This window comes from Theropithecus gelada, chromosome 13 (assembly GCF_003255815.1).
Source record: "Theropithecus gelada isolate Dixy chromosome 13, Tgel_1.0, whole genome shotgun sequence".
NCBI lineage: Eukaryota > Metazoa > Chordata > Mammalia > Primates > Cercopithecidae > Theropithecus > Theropithecus gelada.
Window position 1 is genome coordinate 18358445 of NC_037681.1, and position 19300 is coordinate 18377744.

Consider the following 19300-nt stretch of genomic DNA (forward strand, 5'->3'; position numbering starts at 1 on the left):
AATAAACAAATACGAACACTGCTCTCTGGCTCAGAGAATTTTAAACCAACACTCTACCGATTTCCTGTGATGACGGGCAGCATGTCTGCGGAGGCGCTGGAAGTGGCCTGAGTGACTTTGAAGGTCACGTTCCTCAAGTCCATGATCCCAAGGCTCATGTCCTCCAGCATTGCCAGCTCCTCCCCTGGACACGAGAGAGGGGCGGGGCTGTCAGGCAGAGGGCCCTGCTGCTCTCCCCAGTCTCAGCAGAAGGCAGCTGAGCTCAGGCCTGGCTGTGACAGGAGTGGTGCAGGTGTGGCTCTGGGGGAGGGGGAGTTTCTGAGCCTCTTCCCCTGCAACCCACTCCTGTCAGTCAACAATGCCTCTGAAATCCCACAGCCACATCAGAACATGCAGCCAGGGGAAACACGCGCCATCCTTTCCCATTCTTTCTTGGGCAAGCACAGGATAGTAGGGAAGGAAACAAATACATAAACTCAGAAAGCAAAGCCAGCTCTTGAAACACGAAATGAGAGATGCTAAAGCAGCTTTGCTGAGGCCAGACCCTCCCGTTACACAGGGCTTGATATCTATTTGATGTCCTCAGTTTCCAAAGATTAACAAATGCTTTCTATCACCTTCTCAGAAGAAATAAATAATAAACAAGGGTAGGAAGAAGAGAGCCTTTTTGGAAGGCAACTTGGAAATATCTATTAAATTTAAAAATATTCCTACCCTCTGACCCAGTAACTCTCCTTCTAGTCATTCAGGAGCCGCAGAAACAGGCCCACAAGTGTCTCGTGCACAGAGGCCACTGCTGCACTGGTGTTTCAGGAACAACCCGAAGTCCAACAGGAAGCTACTGGTTAAGTAATTAGCATCCATCCTCAACCAGAAACAACAACAAACCAAGGCGTGTGCCTGTGTAACTGCCAGGACTGCCATCTGGTCCGCTGTTATGTATTTTGGATTTATTCCAATCAGCACACATTACTGGTACAGGGAGAAAAACACCTAGCCAGAAAGGATGGAAACCACACACGCAAGTAGGGCTCCCGATCCTGGCCCGGGGCGCCTCACCGTAGGTGCTCAGCAGGCTCTCGAACTGGGCCAGCAGCCCGATGGTGTAGAGCTGGCGCAGGAAGCCGTCGTCATGCAGGCAGTTCCTCAGCTTAATGATGAAGCCGCAGATGAGGGCGGTCAGCTGTGGGGGCGTGGGGTGAAGCGGTTCAGGGTCACATGCCTGCCCACCAAATGGCAGTCAGATCATGCCCAGCCCCCCACCGCCCCCTTCCTCTGCTGCCACTGCTCAAAGGGGCTTCAGCGGCACCTCCTGTCCCTCGAGAAGCCCAGGTGGGGCACGCCCTGGCCATGGGAAAATGCCCAACAGTGGGCTTGCTATTCCTGTCACTCACAACGTAGGTTTGGTTTTGGCCTGGCTTCTGACCTGACCTGTACCTGGCATTATTCCTAGGCTGGAACCTTCTGGAAGCCCATAATTAACTACTCATAGTGAAAGGGTCTATCTGCTCATACAGCCACGCCACCCTGGCTGGAAACTCAGCCCCAGCAAAAAACAGAAGTGAGAGACAACATGGTCACTCAAAGTTTCCTCAGTGGGAGATTTTCTGTGGAATGAAACAGGACTCCCCAGAATGGGTGAGGGAACTCGGAGAGAACCAGCCCAACCCCAAAGCACTGTTCACTTTACTAATTTGGTCACTGGCAACTATTAAACTTGTTACATTCATTTCAAGGCTTCACTTCTCTCAACAATGAGAGAGTCCTGCAACAAGCCGCAGAGCTAAGGCACCCACTGTTATATCAGCAACGTTTGCACTGACAGCAAATACCTGTGTTGTTGCCCTCACTCAACTCCTGTGCAGCTATTAAAAAAAAAAAAAAAAGGCACAGCAAAGAGGCCTGCACCACCCACGCCCTCACTACCTCCTGGGTGCAGAATCAGCAGACTTTGCAGGTGCAAAGTTAGGGTTAGGGTTAGGGTTAGCGTGCTCACTTTACAAGTGAAGTGAGAGGCAAGGGCTTCCTAAGCCTGTCTTTTCCGAGCTGGGAGGTGCCCGCTGCCTCCCTCAGGGTGCTCCCAGGGCCTACCGTCTGGCAGAAGACCACATCACGGCGGTACTGCAGGCTCAGGTAGGTGGCTATGGTGGGTGCGCTGTCCTGCATGAGCAGGAATACCATGGCCTTCTTGGCCTTGTCACTCATCATGGCCACGCAGTCGGTGAGAGTGGTCAGCAGCGGGTAAAGGGCCTCACTCCATTCACCTGCGGCACAAGCGAGGGGGTCATCACAATGAGAGAGAGGTATTTGAAGAATTAGGTTCTGGCAATTTAACAAGTCACCTGGCCCCTAACCACTGCAGCCCTCCCACTCGCCCATCTCCACCCCATCTTCTAGCTCTGTCTAGAACCAACCCAGTCCCTAGCCCTCGAGCCCCAGCTCTTTCCAGCAACCTCAGACATCAGTTCTACTCTGGTACCTCCAACACATGCCTGGTCTCCTGAACCTGTTGGGGACCATAGACAGAAATACTTCAGACAATGCCTTTGGGGGAGAACAACAAAAAAACTTCTGCAAGTCATGACGAGGCCAGAAAATGCTCTGTCTGCAGGGGCTCATCTCCTTCCACACACGGTAGCACCTCCACGCGAAGAGGAAGGACCCCAGAAAGGTTCTCTGTGCTCCCCCTTCTCTTGACCTGGGTATGAAGTCAAGTCAGAGACTCCTCTGCCCTTGCCAAGCCTTGTATGCAACTGTGTTCAATTCTCACCCTGCACACCTGGAGGGGGACTATTCCTCACAGTTCCAGAGCTTTCAGCCCTCAAAACGGCCCCACCTTGCACTCACTTCCTTCCCCACCCCCACCTTCCTTCCCCAGTACTATTTCTAGCTCAGTTTTCTTTTAGGAATATACGGAAACTTTGACCCTGTACCAAAACAACTTTTTAAAAACAGAACCTCAAGGGAGAAAAACAGGGTGAAAGATATTTTGGGTTTTGACTCTTTTTTCCTTCCTATTTAGAAGACATTTAAAAGGGAAGACAGGCCCTCATTAAGGTTCTATTTGTAACAGGTCACTAAGACCAGAAATAGGCATCTGGCCATCACCACTTGGTGAATCCATCACACCAAACATGGTGAGAAGTTGTGGAGTGAAGCCCGGGCAGTGCACACCCCTTAGGGTGAGGGTTCGAGCCACAGAATGCACCAGGCCATGTCCCGGCATGGCACTCAGGGAAGGCCCCGCTGTGGGAGCTGTGCGGCTGCCAGAGGGTAACCTCTGTCTCAGATAAACAAAATCTAAGAGACTGAGAGAAGGGCGGCTTGGCCCTGTCCTCTCAAGCTGGATGGTTAGCATGTCACTGAGAAACCAACCTAAAGAGATACTGAAACACGGCTAAGAATTCCCTACACTCAGTGTCTGGTTAATGGAAATGTTTAAGCATCTGTAGCAGCTCAAAAGTTGGAGGTGGCCTAATTGCACATGCAGGCACACTAACTGTTTGTGGACAGCATTTGTATCTGTAACGGAAAAAGCAGGCTTAAATTTAGAAAGTCCACAGCAGACAGGTCTTAGCAAAGGAACCACAGTGACGAAGAACACTGAACTGAGAGGTGGAAAATGTTGAGTCCCGGCCCCGGCCACTGCTGAGCAGAGGTGACCACAGGCCAGGCCCTTGACCCCTCAGCCATGTGGGACCTTTTTCATAAAATGAGAGAGAGGCACTAGATAATATCCGAGTCTCTTTCCTCCACTGAAGTTCTCAGAGACCATGTTTTTGTTTCTTTGAAGAATTCTGCTGAATGTATGCCGATTACATGAAGTGCCTATCAAAAATGCCAATGGCAAACAGGCTTTTCTAGCCAAACAGTCTGGGGAAAGGTAGGCAGTAGACTATCCTTCTCTAAGAAGTACATGCTCTTAAAGAAAATGTTGCCAGTTTTACTTTGCTCTTCTACCTATCATGCATATCGTGAAAATCATGATTATTTTAATCTGAAAATGATCAAAATATACAACCGGTCTTACAACTTTTTCACTTTGCCTATTTCTCTTTAAACTAAATTCCCATGAGAATGATTGCTTTGCTATATTAGGAAAAAAATGGAAAAAAAAAATTGTAGTATAGAAAGAATGGCTAAAAAGCACTAAGACGTGTGTCCTGGAAAAGAGGAGATATGGAACTTGGTAGAAGGTGAGTGTGGTTATCTGCCCAGAGAAGGGCTCAGACATGTCTGGAACAATTTTTAAAAACTTCAACCAAAATGAGTTTCTTGGGCAGTAACATGATTTCTACTCAGGATCTAGTGACGTAAAGGCACCTGGGTCACCGGGATCGCTGAAGGGTTTATACTCTGCTTCCTTCACTAGAAAGCCGAGTTATGAAAAAACATCAGCTCAATGAAACAATGTCCTGAGTGACGTCGCCGACCCGTGTTTTTGTAGAAAGCTCCTTATCTAGTTCCTAACCCGTAATGTTTGCAGACCGGTAGTGAATCCATGGGCCATACTAACTTAGGTAACTTTGAAGAGCACTTTCAATTCCGGACTTTGCTTCTGCATTTTCCCCTCATTAGTAGGGGAAGGAGAAAGGGAGAGTGTGTGTGCCTTTGTAAGTGTGTATATTTTAACCCAGATTAAATGCACTTCTCCAGGAAAAGCCAAAAGAACTCCTTGCAGGGACCATTTTAGTCCATCAGCATCAACTGTGAAAAAGCCATCAGTGCTTCTGGAAATGTCCCAGCTGACGCACAACAAGGAGGGCTCTACAGGCCAGGCATTGTCCGTGGGCTGCCCGGGGACCCACGAGACTTCCCATTAGTTCTGCAACCCTCAGAAGCCCAGAATTGAGAAGACCCCCGAGCTTCTGTGGGAGCAGATGCACATGCCACCAGCCCTCTCCTGGCCCTAACTGCTGGGTATGGCCCCAGGCTTCAGCACCACTGAGGCTCAGGCGACAGCTCGGTCTGAAGGCACTGGCCTGCCGTGGAGGTCAGCTGAGGCATGGGCCCAGGGGAGGAAATGGAGGAGGAGACCAAGGCCAACTATTCGTACATCTACCGAGGCCTCAGTAACCTTCAGGGTCCAAGGGGGTGGGGCCCAAGGCCTGCTCAAGGTGACACTGACTTTTGGGGAAAGAGAAACTATGAAGGGGCTGAAAGCAAACTGGGAGAGTCCCTATGAGGTGTCCAATCAGATTAACCCGCCGACGGGCTAACTTCTAAGAGCGTCCTGGGGTTGCTGCCAGGAGCCACCACACTACGCTGACTCACGGGGCTGTATGGGTGGACAGGCTTCACTAGCAACGCACAGGAATAGCCGTTAGCCTGGTAAATCCCACAGTCATGGACTCGTTACATTCTAGACATCAACAAAGTATCCTGCTCTCTTACATGTATAACCAGTCAGAAATACGCAAGCGATAGACTGACCATGCAGCTGATTTTTGGAATGTAAGAAAAAGAACATCAAATCATATTTATTATTTGGGGGACTCATGCTCAAAACCACAAGCAATACCCAGGAAACTCAATATGAACTAGATCAGGGGTCAGCACACATTTTCTTTTTCTTTTTTTAATTTTTTTATTTTTTTTGAGATGGAGCCTTGCTCTGTCACCCAGGCTGGAGTGCAGTGGCGTGATCTCGGCTGACTGCAAGCTCTGCCTCCCGGGTTCATGCCATTCTCTTGGCTCAGCCTCCCGAGTAGCTGGGACTATAGGCGCCCACCACCACGCCCGGCTCCTTTTTTTTTTGTATTTTTAGTAGAGAAGAGGTCTCACATTGTTAGCCAGGATGGTCTCGATCTCCTGACCTCGTGATCCGCCTGCCTCGGCCTCCCAAAGTGCTGGGATTACAGGCGGGCGCCACCGTGTCCGGCCGAGCACACATTTTCCGTAAAGAGCTAGACAGTAAATATTTTAGGCTTTGAAGGCCACGGGTTCTCTGCTGCAATGAACTCTGGCACTGCTGCACAAAAGCAGCTGTAGACAATCCATGAACAAGTGGGCAAGGTTGGTTTCCAACAAAACATTATTTATAAGAGCAGGCTGTGGACAAGATTTAGCTCAGTGCTGTAGCTTGCCAACCCCTGAACTAGAACCATAAACGTTGGTTTCTACATGCAAATGCAGCAAAGAGATTACATTTCTGGCACTAACTCCAACTGAGGCCCATAGCGATGTCTGGTAAGAATTCTAAAACCGCACCCAGAAAGTCCAAAATGTGTACCTCCCTACCTCAGGTCACCCACGTCAGGAAGCCCAACGCGCTCATCTGAAAAGACTTTAGAATGTAAGAGTAAAACAAAGACATGTGGTAGTCTGCCTCAGGTCACAATTTCCTCCGCTCAGCTGGTCCCTCATCAAACCTGCGGAAAGTGTTTCATGCCTCACAACGAAGGAGGTCCTGGAATACTTTCCCGACTCTGGGATCATAAGGCAATCTTTGGTAATTTAGCTACAAAACACTACCTGAGTATTAAGTAAGAGGGCGTCAGCAGGAGCCTTGAACGGAAACCACGTACCTGGGCTGGACTCTTCAGGAGGGGGGCTGCAATCTGCACAGAAATGGAGGGCGACATGGATGATTAAGGAGCAGCACACAGTTCAAACCAAGCAACTCAATCCCAGAGCAGCTGCGTCAGCAGCTTGCAGTAACGTGGCTAACAAACAGAGAAGAGGTCTTGGTGCCTGGCTGCCTCTTCCCCAAGAAGGCTCACCAAAGTACTCCGGCAGCAAGCCCTCTCAGTGGTAAACAATGACAGATTTCCCGGCTTAAACATTCATGTTGCCAGTACTTCAACATAAAATGCTCTTCGGGATGTGCGATCTAGCTTATTACAATGTGATAAATGCCACAGGAAAAAGCACCCACATAAATCACATTGTAGTGGGGGAGCCCTGCGTTGGCTTGCGGCATCTGGAAGCAACTTGTAAGGAGAGAGACTGACCAGCACACGGAGTGTTCCCCGGTCAGGCCTACTGCTCTGATTCACCGGGGAAGCCTGGGCTCAGGATTGACTGCTGAGATCCAAAGTGTTAAGATCCAGGAATGAAACCAGTATACCAAAAAAAAAAAAAAAAAAAAACAAACGATGCCAATCTTCCACATTTAAACCAAATGCTAAGTTTTGTGATTTAGGGGTAGTCTCCAATTAGAATGTCCCTTCAGGTCCTTAAAGAACACCAATTTTGATTCCATTTAACCTTATTTCAATTTCATATTTCCCTTAAAAACTAAACTTTCCAGTTAACTGGGTGCACCATCTAAGAGAAAACGAGTTTGAAAAGGAATCATGGGAGAAAACATTGATGTTAATTTATGTCTGAGCTTTTCAGTTCAAAGAATGTCTTCAGGATGCGGAAATGAGGTGGCCTCGGATCCCGGATCCCGAAGAACAGCCAGAACAGCTTGATGGGGATTTTACAACCTAGGTTGTAAAGAAGGGCAAAGCATCCTTCCTCTCTCATCGTCTTTGGAAGTGACTTTTCAAACTGGCAAAGGGGAAAGAGAATACAAAGGCATCTGTAAGGTCAAGAGTTCAACCTCCTCGTTAACCCAGATACCCTGAGACCATGTTGCTAACAAAGGTAGAAACCCACAGTGATTCGGAACTGTGGCTCTTACATATTGATCTGCTCATCAGGTTATGCGAGGCCTTGAAAAAATACAGATTTTTGCCTCCCCATAACCCATCTTCTAGGATTCTGAGTTTATGAATGAGGAGGAAGGTCTAGGAGCCTGTTCCCCAACAGCTGGGTTGGGACCGTTGCTGTGAAGGCATCAGGGATTAAACCCGATTTGCTAAATTCATCTTTCAATCAAAGGGGAGAAAGAGGGGGTCTTCCCTGGTACTCCTGGAATAATGGTTTGTAACTGGCCTTGGGTCATGCAGTTGGGAACTCTGCAGATGACCACTCTGGACTTCCTCTCTATACACACGCAGATTCCAGCACATAATCTCAGGGGTACAAGAACCTGCGGGTACCCACAGACCCCAGACTAAGAAAAACTTGGTGTAAGGGTCTCTTTGGGTATGAGGAGAGTGACAGAGCGTACAAGAGGAAGGCGGTGGAAGCCACTAAATCCTAGTGGGGCAACAGTGGCACACCTTGGCAGGTGGGGGTGGAGGGGCACGGGAGACTTTTGGAGAGATGAGAAGAAGGGAAGTTTGAGGAGCCTCTGTGGTTTTGGCTGGCAGATACTTGTCAGTGGGTCCCCCACAAAGCCTTGGCCCTGGGTGACCCTCACCTGCCAGACAGGGCTCTCTGATCAGGGCAGGGCAGCTCTGAGGCAGGGCAGCTCCCTGGTGAAAAATAAAAACCAAGGACCTAGGACAGGGTATAGCACCGGAATGAAAACTGATGATGCCTTTCAGAGCAGTACAGAGTTATTTTCATATAATAAATATGTTGGTGTGAACACACCTGCTCATTAAGCCAAAACAATGGCTCCAGTAATTTGGAATGGTATAAAAAGCCACGACAGAGCCAAGCCGTGGCACTGTGGACAAGACTCACCGAAATAAATACCTCACAGACTGCTTCTTTCTGATCCTCCTGCTTACACTGAGGACTGAACAGCTTCCTGGCTGTGCTAAAAATGTTTAAATTAAGGACCATCCACAGATAATTTGGTGGCATATGGTTTCATACATTTCTTTGAGTACTGATCAGCAGAGTTAGACTCTCTCAAATGTAAGTAAGCTTCACATTCCCATTATTATAACAGCTGATTTTTATGGCACACGCAAGCCAAACCCTAAATAGCATAAATGCTCATTTAAATAACTTTAAAACTGAATAAAAATGTATCTATATTTAAACAATACAGGATGTGCCTAGAAAAAAAATGACACTTAAGTTAGGGATATAATCCCATCTGATGAAATAAACTAGCTCCCACATTTAAAACAGCCAATAAATTACTCTTTTCGTTATCTGTAGAAAAATTTAAAATCACAAGATAATAAAGTGGAAAGAAATAAACAATGAACTTTCAGAAAGTTTTCAAAAGGAACACGATTTACATAAAAAAGAGAACATGAATAAAGATAAAATAGTTCCACGAACCAATCACAGGTGTGGGGAAGTGAAACTATAAACCCCCAGAGATGGAGAGATGGGTGACGGGACAACGGTCAAGACAGAGGCTCAAGTGAGACAGTGCCCTGGAAACAGACTGCAGGCAGAGTAAAGAGGCAAAGGGCGTCTGACAACCCGAAGTGGGATTTGCCCAGAGGCTCTGACCAAGAAGCACGCTGACACCTTGAATGGAAGTTCCCCAATTCAGAATATAAAAGCCCTCATCACAGGAAGCCTAATCCCAGCACATCTGGGCCTTTCCTACTATGGCTTAAAACTCCCGCAGGAGAACAAAAAGGAGGCAGATGCTAGGTCTGTGGGCAAGTCTCAGCCACCTAGCTTGTAACTCTCCGGCTCTTACGGGAAAAGACGGGAGGCACCTCAGTTGCAGGGACTGTTTCCCAGCTTTAAGGCTCTCTGCAGGACAGTGTCCTGGCGTGCCGTGTCTCTGCGGACAGGAGACTGTTGTGACGCTACTTCATGCCAATGTCCTACCCTGAAGGGTCCTGCCAAACCACACGACTCGGACCACAAGAAGCCCAGGAACAGGGGCCCACTCTCTGTTACCAAGCCCCAAGGCAACATGCCTCTGCTGCGTCAGAGAGTGCCCAGCCAATGCCAACCAGCTTTCAGACGTGTCCACTGGACCTGCCAATCTCTCTCATCCAGCTGTGTCCCTGCACAATTCCCCTTTCCCCTTTCACTCAACCAATTCCTAATGCCATAGACAATCACATCAGAAAGGCGTCTGCATCCTGGCCTCCTTCAGGTTCTCAGATTGCTTTACAAACCTGAAAAGCCCAGAGGCCAACCCTTAGAGCCATGATGGTGTATCCCAAGAGGACCTGAGATTCTGACTGCCAGAGATGCAGAATCACACACGGGCTCCAGTTACATAGAAAGGCAACCGGAGACTCCGCTCTCACCGCCCGCTGCTCTGTGCACTGGGACGCCCCCGCTCCACCTGGCGGCCCTCCCTGCAGTCTGCGTGGGGGAGGAGTGCATGGATCAGAGACACAGACAAACGGAAGCAACACAAGGTGAAGTGGAGGCAGCGTGTGGGAAGCATGGATGCATACGCACGTGTGGTCAGATGAGGATGGCATGCAGCGGAGGGCATGGTGGAGGGGCATGGTGAGGAGGGGACATCACAGAAGGGGTCTTCTGGTCTGATCCAGTAGGCGTGGCTGTCCGGGTTACCTTTCTTGCTGGTGCAGCTGCCTGCACAGGGGAAGACGTCCTCACAGCCCTCGCCGTGCAGCCGCTCCCTCTGCAGCAGCTTGTCCACACGCTGAATGATGCATTCTAGGCTCTTGTCCACGTTCAGCCACACTTTCTCCTTCCAAATCAAAGGGGCCCGTGTGGGTCAGCTCTCCCGAACAGAAACACAAACAGAACACAAACCAAATCGCCCTCCACCGATCCCCTGCCCTGGGCTTCCACACTTGTTAAAATACCTCAAAGTTTAGAAATATAAAGATGATTCCTCATTCCCCATTAAAGTTGCATTTGCTTTTCAATGATGTATCGATCTCCTGTGGCCACTGTTTTTAGAGTTTGGGAGAGGTTTGCTAGTAACTCTTCTGGAGGCCAGGTGGCCCTCCAGTGCTGCCTGAAGGGCCACAGGGCACTGTCCCATCTCCTCCTCCTGCCACTGCAGACTTCCTACAACCGTCACACACAGACAAGATGGAGGTCTCCTTTGGATGGAAGGGAACGGAAATTTGGATAGAGGAGGTGGGGAGGAGGTGAGGGAGGTCTGGGAGTGATGTGCAGAAACACACACAGCATACAGGATGCTACTTTGCTGCTGATTAATAGTTCAGGGCTTGCAGAACAATGCCTCTAAGCGGTAGTCTCAATCAATGGCAAAAACAAGTTGTACAATATGTCACTCCCTCAAGAACACAGATCCTGCTCCCGGCGCCAATTCTCTGAGGAACAATAATGTGATGCAATGTCAGGGCGGCCGCTCCAAAATCCACAACTACTTGCCCCAGCACCAGAGCTCCCACATCCCCACATACACATAGCCCTGGAAAATCTAACAGCAAACAGAGCACTGAGGAAGTAGGAGAGGCCTGACTGGTCTCAAGCATCCCAGGGCCACAGAAGGCACAGGTGGCAGGGGAAGGAGAGACCTCCAACGGGGGAGGACAACCCACTTCTCTTCCTCTTCATCCAGGCCTGAGGCTGGCCCAGGCCCCAGCACAGCTCTACCCCTATCTGGACACCAGGTTTCCAAAATAATCTCCCTCCCTGCATCAGGAGCCAAGGAGCCATCCAGGAAGGAAACCTGGAGCTTGTTCACAGCAGTCAAACCTTGAGGCACTTCGGAGGGACAGAGACTGGCAACAGGCTTTGCGGTTTTCGGCCCAAGTCCAGCAGTGGGATGACAGCCACGGCAGCAGACTCACCCACTCCTCCTCGTGCCAGTCCACCTGCAGGGAAGATCGGCTGTTTCTCCCTGTCCACCGGGCCATGAGGGTGTCCTGGTCATTTCTAAGCATCACCTGCTCCTCCTCAGTCGAAGTGGGAGAAGCCTTGGAGGCAATGTAGTCAGGCCGCGCGGCGTTCAGCCCATGGATGGAGTTGGCCAGGAGCTTGCAGTCGCAGACCGTGACCAGCTGCCGTGTCTGCAGGTGCACACAAACCAAGGCTGCTGAGCCCAGGCCAGGGGTTGGGGAGGCCCCTGCCTTATCTGAGAAATGGAGAATGGGCTTAAAGCCCAGTACTGCACCCCTCTGCCTTTCTCCACAGTGCAAAGCAACTGAAGGGCTACATCCCTCAAGATGTCTGAATACGAAGACGGCCGTGTGGCCCGCTGGGGCTGAATCTTAACAAGAATTTCCCACCAAGCAAGAGGAAAAGAGGGTGAGAAATCTCTGACATTCTCTGATCCCTGCCTGCCTCTGACCTGTGATTGCTAGGGGAGGGGCCTGCAGAGACAGCCCACTGCCCCGGCCTTGAGAGACTTCCTGGTCTGTCCTCCACCTTCCAGCGAACAAGTGTCCAGGGGTCAGGTCTTACTTTGGTTCAATTGTGGAAGTCTTATCTTTCGTTCCTCAGCATCTAATACATCAAGTTCTGGGTCTGGGTAGCTGGCCTCCTGGCACAACATGTCTGGTTTAGGAGAATTCTGCACGCATCACGGGTTCTGTGGTTCATAATGTTACTGCTGACAACTACATCTTTCTTTTCCAGTGGATCTAATCCCCACCTCACACTCTTTATGCTGTGTGAACACACGTGAAGGATATTACACATTCTGATCAGGAAAAGCAGTTCAATAGCACAGTGAGTGTGAGTGCAGAGGAGCAGTCAGAATCTGTGTGTGTGTGTGTGTGACTGTGTGTGTGAGTGTGTGTGTGTGTGCGCACTGAGAGGGAGACTGAGTGATGGGAAAAGCATCATCCATCAAAAGGGTCTGATAATAGCCACTTCCTCAGTTGGGATTAATACTTACATATTTTTAAATCAGAATCAAGTTATGGCTAAGTAGAAGCTGGTGTACTGACTGTATGTAAGCCAATAAAACTATATTGTTCTTATCTTATGTCTGTATAATAGCTCAGTTTCTGTTTTCAAATTCAACTACAATAGAAATGTGGCGCAAAAAAAAAAAAAAAAAGTGCTGGTTAGGCTGTTACTGAGAAAGAGGTGGAACTGTATTAGCCTCAACAAAATGAGCCCCACGGACTCACTGAAGGGCACACGTGCCTGAGGCTGCACCTAAGAGTCATGAGCCCTGGGCTCTGCCCTTTGTCTGTCCAGCTCTGCGGATGAATCACAAAACCTCCCTGGTTTTTGTGGGAAATGGACCTCAGGTAGACCTTCAAAGTCTTCCCAATGTCACGCTCTTTGTGGACCACCTTAGGCACACCTGGGCTGCCCGGTGGCCCCCAGAAACCCAAGGAAACTCCCCAGCCCACATGCAGCAGGGCACCCCTCCTACCTTGTCTGCCAAGATGGCGAGTGTCCTCTCAAGGCCAGTGGCAGACCTGTCCTTGGCTGCCCTTGACAGCCGCTCTGCATAGTAGCTGACTTGGGATTTCAGGGTGTTGATCTGGGCGATGATCTCCTTGGCTCTGACGACGTCCTGTGGTATGTAGATTATGGACTGGCAGCCAGATGATGTACTGGAAAGGATGAGAACAGATTCTAAGGGATTCTCCAGAATCTGTAAAGGACGACAGCATCATCCCAGCCCCAGTCACATTAACCCTAAGATGACTCAGGGATGTTCTGGGACTCAGGGCTGTTCTCCTAGGCTACTCTAGTTGTTGATGAGCAAAGTATATCTTAGTGGATTCTTCCTGTCTATATGGCAGAAGCTTGAAATATTAAACTATGACTCAGTCTTTCATCTGTATTTGCATGTATCTGTATTTTCACTTGTGTATGTAAATGTGTGAACAGGTATTGAACAATCATATCCCGTAATCACCCAAATGATCATAATCTTTCACCTCACAACCTTATCTATTAACTTATAAGCAGTACTTCAGTGGAGACGTGGAGACCATCTACAGAAGAAGGGGTCAGGTTATCACAGTGTAGCAGAGACTGCAGTGGGTGTTGGACTTTGTCCCCAAGCAACCAAAACCTATTTTTTTTCACTTGGCCAATCAGGAATTCAAGCTCCCTGTGAACACACCCACAGTCATCCTTCCTCTCATGTCTGACCCCAGCAAGTCCCTAGAAAATTGGGTTTCCTTTCCCTTTCCTTCACTCCAGGACTTCCCTAATTTGAGAACTAATGTTTCATCAAATGAAGAGAAAGTGGAGAATATGCCAAGCCACAGGCAAAGCCGGACTCCTCAGTGGCTGTGAAACCCTGGCTCTCCCTCCTTCCCACCTCTTCGCCACCAAGCAGTGTGTGTGTCTAGGGGTCTGATGCCAAGCCTACAGCCTGGCCCCTCCCAGCACAATCAGGAGGCTCTGAAGGACCAACTTCACGTCCCCCCGCTATAGGGGCCTGGCCAGCGTGTTGGGTCCAACTACATGGTGATGATGAATTGCGTGTCTCTTAGCCTGGATCCCAATCAATGCAATATTATACATTTATTTTTCAGACCATCTGAGGAAGCTGAGGAAAGCAGGAAGAAGTACAAGCCACCAGTGCAGAGGGTCTCCTCCTAAAATTTGAAATTGTGAGCTCTGGGTAGAACTGGTGTCCCTTCACACATAGGACGAGGGGTCCTGACTGGTCCCTATAAAGAGTGACCCTTTGAATTCTGGGGAACAGCGAGAAAGAGGAGGAGCGAGGGCACCTCTCACCACATCCTCCATCACTTCCCCTGGAGATGACAGTCACCTTGCTCAGGGCTGAGAATCTTCTCCCATTGGCCCCTTCCCAGGGAAGTCCCAAAGTGGGTCATCAAGAAACCACCACTACCCCTTCCCTTGCTGGATTATGCGGCAAACATGCAAAAACCGAAAACCAAAGCACCCCAGAAAGAAACACCACCACCACAAGCCCACACGCCACAATAAAAAACAATGGATGTGCCAGAAGCTCATGCAGCAGACCGCACTCAAGCTCGCGGGGCACAACAGGAGTCATTCCACAGCACGATGTGCACACGACTACTTTCCAATCTGCAATCACTCTTCCAAATGAATAGCTGCCTTCTAGGATCATTTCGTCTTAAAAACACAATCTCAAAATAGGGTGTTAAAAAATCAATTCAGCCAAGCATGGTGGCCTATAATCCTAGCACTTTGGTAGGCCAAGGTGGGAGGACTGCTTGAGCCCGGGAGTTCAAGACCAGCCTGGGCAACATCGGGAGACCCCATCTTTTAAAAAAATGTAAAAATTTGTTAGGCATGGTGGCTTGTGCTTGTGGTTCTGGCTACTGAGGAGGCTGAGGCAGGAGAGTCAACTGAGCCCAGGAGTCTGAGGCTGCAGTGAGTTTTGATGGTGCCAGTGCACTCCAGCCTGGGGGACAGAGCAAGACCCTGACTCCAAAAATGGTGAAAAAAAATGGATTCTTCCCAGACCCCCAATATTTAGAGTACATATATTAAATGTGCTGTATGCAGATCTACTTCTGTGCAAGGAGGTGGCCGTGTGCCCTTCAACAAATATATACCCTCTGCCCAGGCCAAGAGAAAAGCACTGCCCTCTACTTGCCCTGTGTTCTCACAAGTCATGTTTTAACGATGGTACCTGGGACTTATGCACGGGATATACATGGCAGAGGCAAGAAAAGGCAAATTCCAAAGAAGTACTGTTTAGGATGATGAGGAAAATAGAAGCATGTGTGCTCAACTACCTAGTTTTAAAAACCAGGCGGCCACATGAAGGCGGCAGGATGGAGGTGTAGACATGAAGCCCAGGGGCAGCCCCAGGAGGCAGTATCCTAGGTATGGCCCTTGGACTTTGCATTAGGACCCCACCCCAGACCCGGACCTACCCAGAGCTGGGGTCATGGGCTAAACTGAAGATGCCACGAGAGCGTAAGGGTGGAGTCTTGTGGCCCTGGCCAGGAACTGCTGGTAACTGCTGAGCAACAGTCACTCTGGACATTAGAAGAGCAGGATCACCTCTGCAGAGGCTGAGCCCCCATGGAGCTGGGTTCTGCAAGGGTAGGAGGATTGGGAGGCTGGGTCCTCTCCACCTGGGATTTAGCCCCTCACACAGTCTCCAGGAAAGGACACTCCTTCTGCCTATAACCCTCCCCACTCCATCCCCTCCCCGCTTCGGGGACAGTCTTGTATACGGGGAGCAGGGGGCAGAGGGGGAAGGGGTGACCAGGCCCAGACTGGGCAATGGAGGGTCCTCAGAGGGAACCCAGGAACTCAGAAAGTTCCCCAGGAACAAGGTTCAACCCAAAACACCTGGGTTGGGATTTACCCAGGAGCAGGCCTTGGTGGCAGCTGGGCCTTTGGCATTCTCCTCCCATTCCTCTTCCCCTGCACCCCTAGACTCAACCCCTAAGTACTTTACTTGTCCCCATGGGAAAGATCAGGCCTTGAAAGAGGCCCCAGTAGAGAAAAGGCAGGGAGGGGAGGCTGGGAGCCACTTCCACAGAAGTAGCGTGGGTCTCCTCCGTTAGGGAGGCGGGAGCAGCAGCGACCGTCCCTAGATGCCCTCCTCCCTCCCTTGTACCTGAAGTACCCTCAGGGAAAAGGACCCCAGGGGGAAGCTGAGAGGCCTCAGCCTGGACATGGAGGAATGTCCTCAGTGCTCCCTGCTGTCAGATGCCCCCAGCAGAGCCTGACACCTCCAGCAGGGCCCAGCCATAGCCCCTGAGCCCCATGGGTCACAGGCTCTGAGGCAGCAGCATTTCTTGAGGGGCTGCAGGTGCCTCTGAATGAAGCACCACTGCAGAGCCTCTGTTATGAGCCTGGGGCAGCAGGAGGGAAGCCCAGGCAGCAGACACTGTGGATTCTAACTGTCAACTAATTATCTGGTGGCAAAAGCCACTCAGTTGTATTAAATCTTGGTTTGCACCCACCCCCAGGAGTAAAACTGACCCTGGTAACAGTGTTGTTAAAATCAGCATAAATTAATAAGTATCATGAAGAGGTAGGCTGGCTTCATTTGTACAAGAGGTAATAGTGAAGTGAAAACTGAAAAGCCACAAGATTCCTGTTTAAGACAGAAAGGGGTTCCCAGCTGCACCCAGGGGCTGACACGAGAACTCGGCACCTAGAGGCTTCCCAGGTTGGGCCCTTCCTCCTCCTGGGAGAAACAGAACGAGGACCTTTCTCAGAGCGAGCACGGCAACACGCGGCTGCCAAGTTTGAAAGGTAAAACAGCAGACTGAAGATTGGCTATTCATTATTAAAGAACATTGCAGTTGGAAGGGAGAACTGTCTACGAGGTGCGTGACTAGGAACCATGGCAGCACCGCGGGGGAAGCCCACACGAGGAGGGGTGGGGATGGCACAAGCTTTCTCTGCGTGAGGACGAGACCCAAACAGACACTCTCTCCACAGACAGAAAACTCACCAACACTCCTCAAAACTGCTAAAGAAAAGAACCAAAATGAAATATTAGCAGTTTGTTAGCAAATACCAAATGCAAAAACAAAAAAATTAAAAAGCCAACTTATTTTTTGACAAAATACTTAAAATTATGTGTTGAGGTCCCAACTACAGGGATGACTACAATTATGAGCCCGACGTGCTTATTCCTCAGGGCAGCCTCATTCCCTGTGCTCGAGCCCCAGGGAGATATCCCACCTCAGGCCAAGTTACCTCTGCATTGGAAGGAAAGTTCAGATCATGAATACCGTATCCATAAGTGGCTTGATGGCATTAGTAGGAAATTAAGTAGCAACTTATCTATTTGAAAAATACTAAAGAGGTATTTTGAGAAATAAATTCTAAAGTTAACATGCAGAGTTATCAGGAATCAACACCCTAAGCCGCCTGGGATGAAGACCCCCAGGAGGCCCCCTTCTCGACTGGCCACACAGAGTTACTACGCGTTCTCCTTCAAGGCCCCACCCCATCTCAAGCTGCACGCTCACACTCTCCACAGGGCAACATGCAATGGAGCGACAGACACGCTTTCTGGCTGGCTGTGCAGAGCTGCGGTGGGCACAGGAAGCTGCGTCTTCTTCCTATTTCCCAAAGGGACGCTGGAGTCAGCGAATCCTAAGGCAGGTCCAGTTACCTGGTGTGTCTTAGGGAAGCACCCTTGGGAATGAATCGAGGTCAAGTAGGTTGTCTGGGGACCTGAATTCCCCTTCCCTGTTTCTCCTCCCGTCTCCAGGACTCACTGGGCTCTGGGCTGGCCCAGGCAGCCTGTGCATGTATCTGAACGTGACTTCTCACAGGGCACGCTCTTCCGTTCCCTGCTCAGCCTTGCCCCTGAGCAGTGATGCCCCTAGCTGCCTCCCTGACCCCCTCAGCCGCGGATCTGACCTTTTACCTCCTTCCAGCTCCAGCCTAGAGTCCGTTTTCTCAGGTCATGTCCTGACTCCCAGCCGTGGCAGCACAGTCAGGTGCCACCCACCAGCTCCGTGGCCTGTGCCAGAGTGCTTCACCTGACCATCCATGGGATTCTTGTGACGCTCCCTGGGCCTTTGCTCACCTTCCCTCACACTGTTCCATGCTCGCTTGCTGAATCCGACCCTCCCCAGCCCACATACTGCAGAGGCTGCCATGGATGCCTCCGCTTGCTCCTTCCCACCTCAAACATCTCTCTGCAGCGCCGCCCCCTCTTCTCCTGGCCCTTCTGACGAACGCCTGCTCCTGCCTCTTTCCATCCCGTGAGAACCCTGCTCCAACACTGTTTTCTTCTCATTCACCTTACCTCATCCACTCCTGTCTTTCCCTGTCAGCCCAAACACACGCTAAGTCATAATTATTCTCCCTAAACCAAATACCTCATGCTACTTCCTCTATTTTACGGTCACAGTCCAAGGACCTTACTGGTCATTGACACTCATCACCCCCACTTCCTGAGCCGCTGAAATCTTCACAGGTGACGTTCTGGAAGATCATCAATGCCTCCCGCACATCTAACACAACAGCTTGGGTTTATTTCTGGCTCTCTCCCTCCCACCCCTGGGGGCTGGGTGGATGCCCTGCTCCATGCACCCGAAACAGCATGCTTGTTTCGGGCATTGGTCACGCCAAATGGCGCTTGCTGACTTGTCTACTCCCAGGCAAGGCCCTGAGCTCCTGGAACCAAGCCTAGATCTGCTGGGCACTGTACCTCTGGTCACAGAGCAGGCTGGCAGCAAGGCCAGCCCTCTTAGCTCTCCGCCGCCGGCACTGCGCACCCGGCCACATTTCGCCACGTGCACTGCTTCTGCCACGTCTTTGCCTGACATGCCCTTCACCACCCGCCCTACCTGGAAATTTCCTGCTCAGGACAGGAGCTCTGTACGGCCCCCCAAATCTTTCAGAAACTGGGAATGTTTACCACTGCTGCACTCTAGGAAACAGCGTGCTCCAGGCTCAGTGCCTGTGGTGCTCAACTGACTGGCCAGGGACTCTAAAGGATGCCGAGCCAGCAGAGTCCGCACAGGGTGGCTGCCTGGAGCACCACTTCTGAGGTGGGATCACAATCTGCTCCTCATTTTGCAGGACAGGACCATCGATCCAGTGCCCTCATCACCCACCCAGCTCAGTCACACGCCAACAGAGCAGCACAGGCTCCATGAGGCAGATCCTCCCGCCACACAGAGGCAGATCAGATGGCTGGATGTTCTTGTGGTCATACTTTGATTTTATTTTAAACGGAGAAAAG

General features: G+C 50.3%; 1 protein-coding gene across 9 annotated transcripts in view; it reads right to left on the minus strand.

Moving 5' to 3' along the window:
- INPP4A (inositol polyphosphate-4-phosphatase type I A) overlaps nt 1–19300 on the minus strand; it is a 146249-nt gene that overhangs the window by 23942 nt on the left and 103007 nt on the right. For 3 of the 9 annotated variants that reach the window (XM_025354445.1, XM_025354446.1, XM_025354442.1), the window contains exons 14-21: nt 17048–17062; nt 13043–13226; nt 11505–11723; nt 10288–10426; nt 6528–6560; nt 2092–2264; nt 1060–1183; nt 58–184 (exon numbers count right to left, since the gene is read on the minus strand). In XM_025354445.1, the coding sequence (XP_025210230.1) occupies nt 58–184; nt 1060–1183; nt 2092–2264; nt 6528–6560; nt 10288–10426; nt 11505–11723; nt 13043–13226; nt 17048–17062 (1014 nt within the window). Of the gene's footprint in view, nt 1–57; nt 185–1059; nt 1184–2091; nt 2265–6527; nt 6561–10170; nt 10427–11504; nt 11724–13042; nt 13227–17047; nt 17066–19300 lie in introns of all 9 variants that reach the window. The other 6 variants (XM_025354443.1, XM_025354444.1, XM_025354439.1 and 3 more) reach the window with 5 other exon arrangements.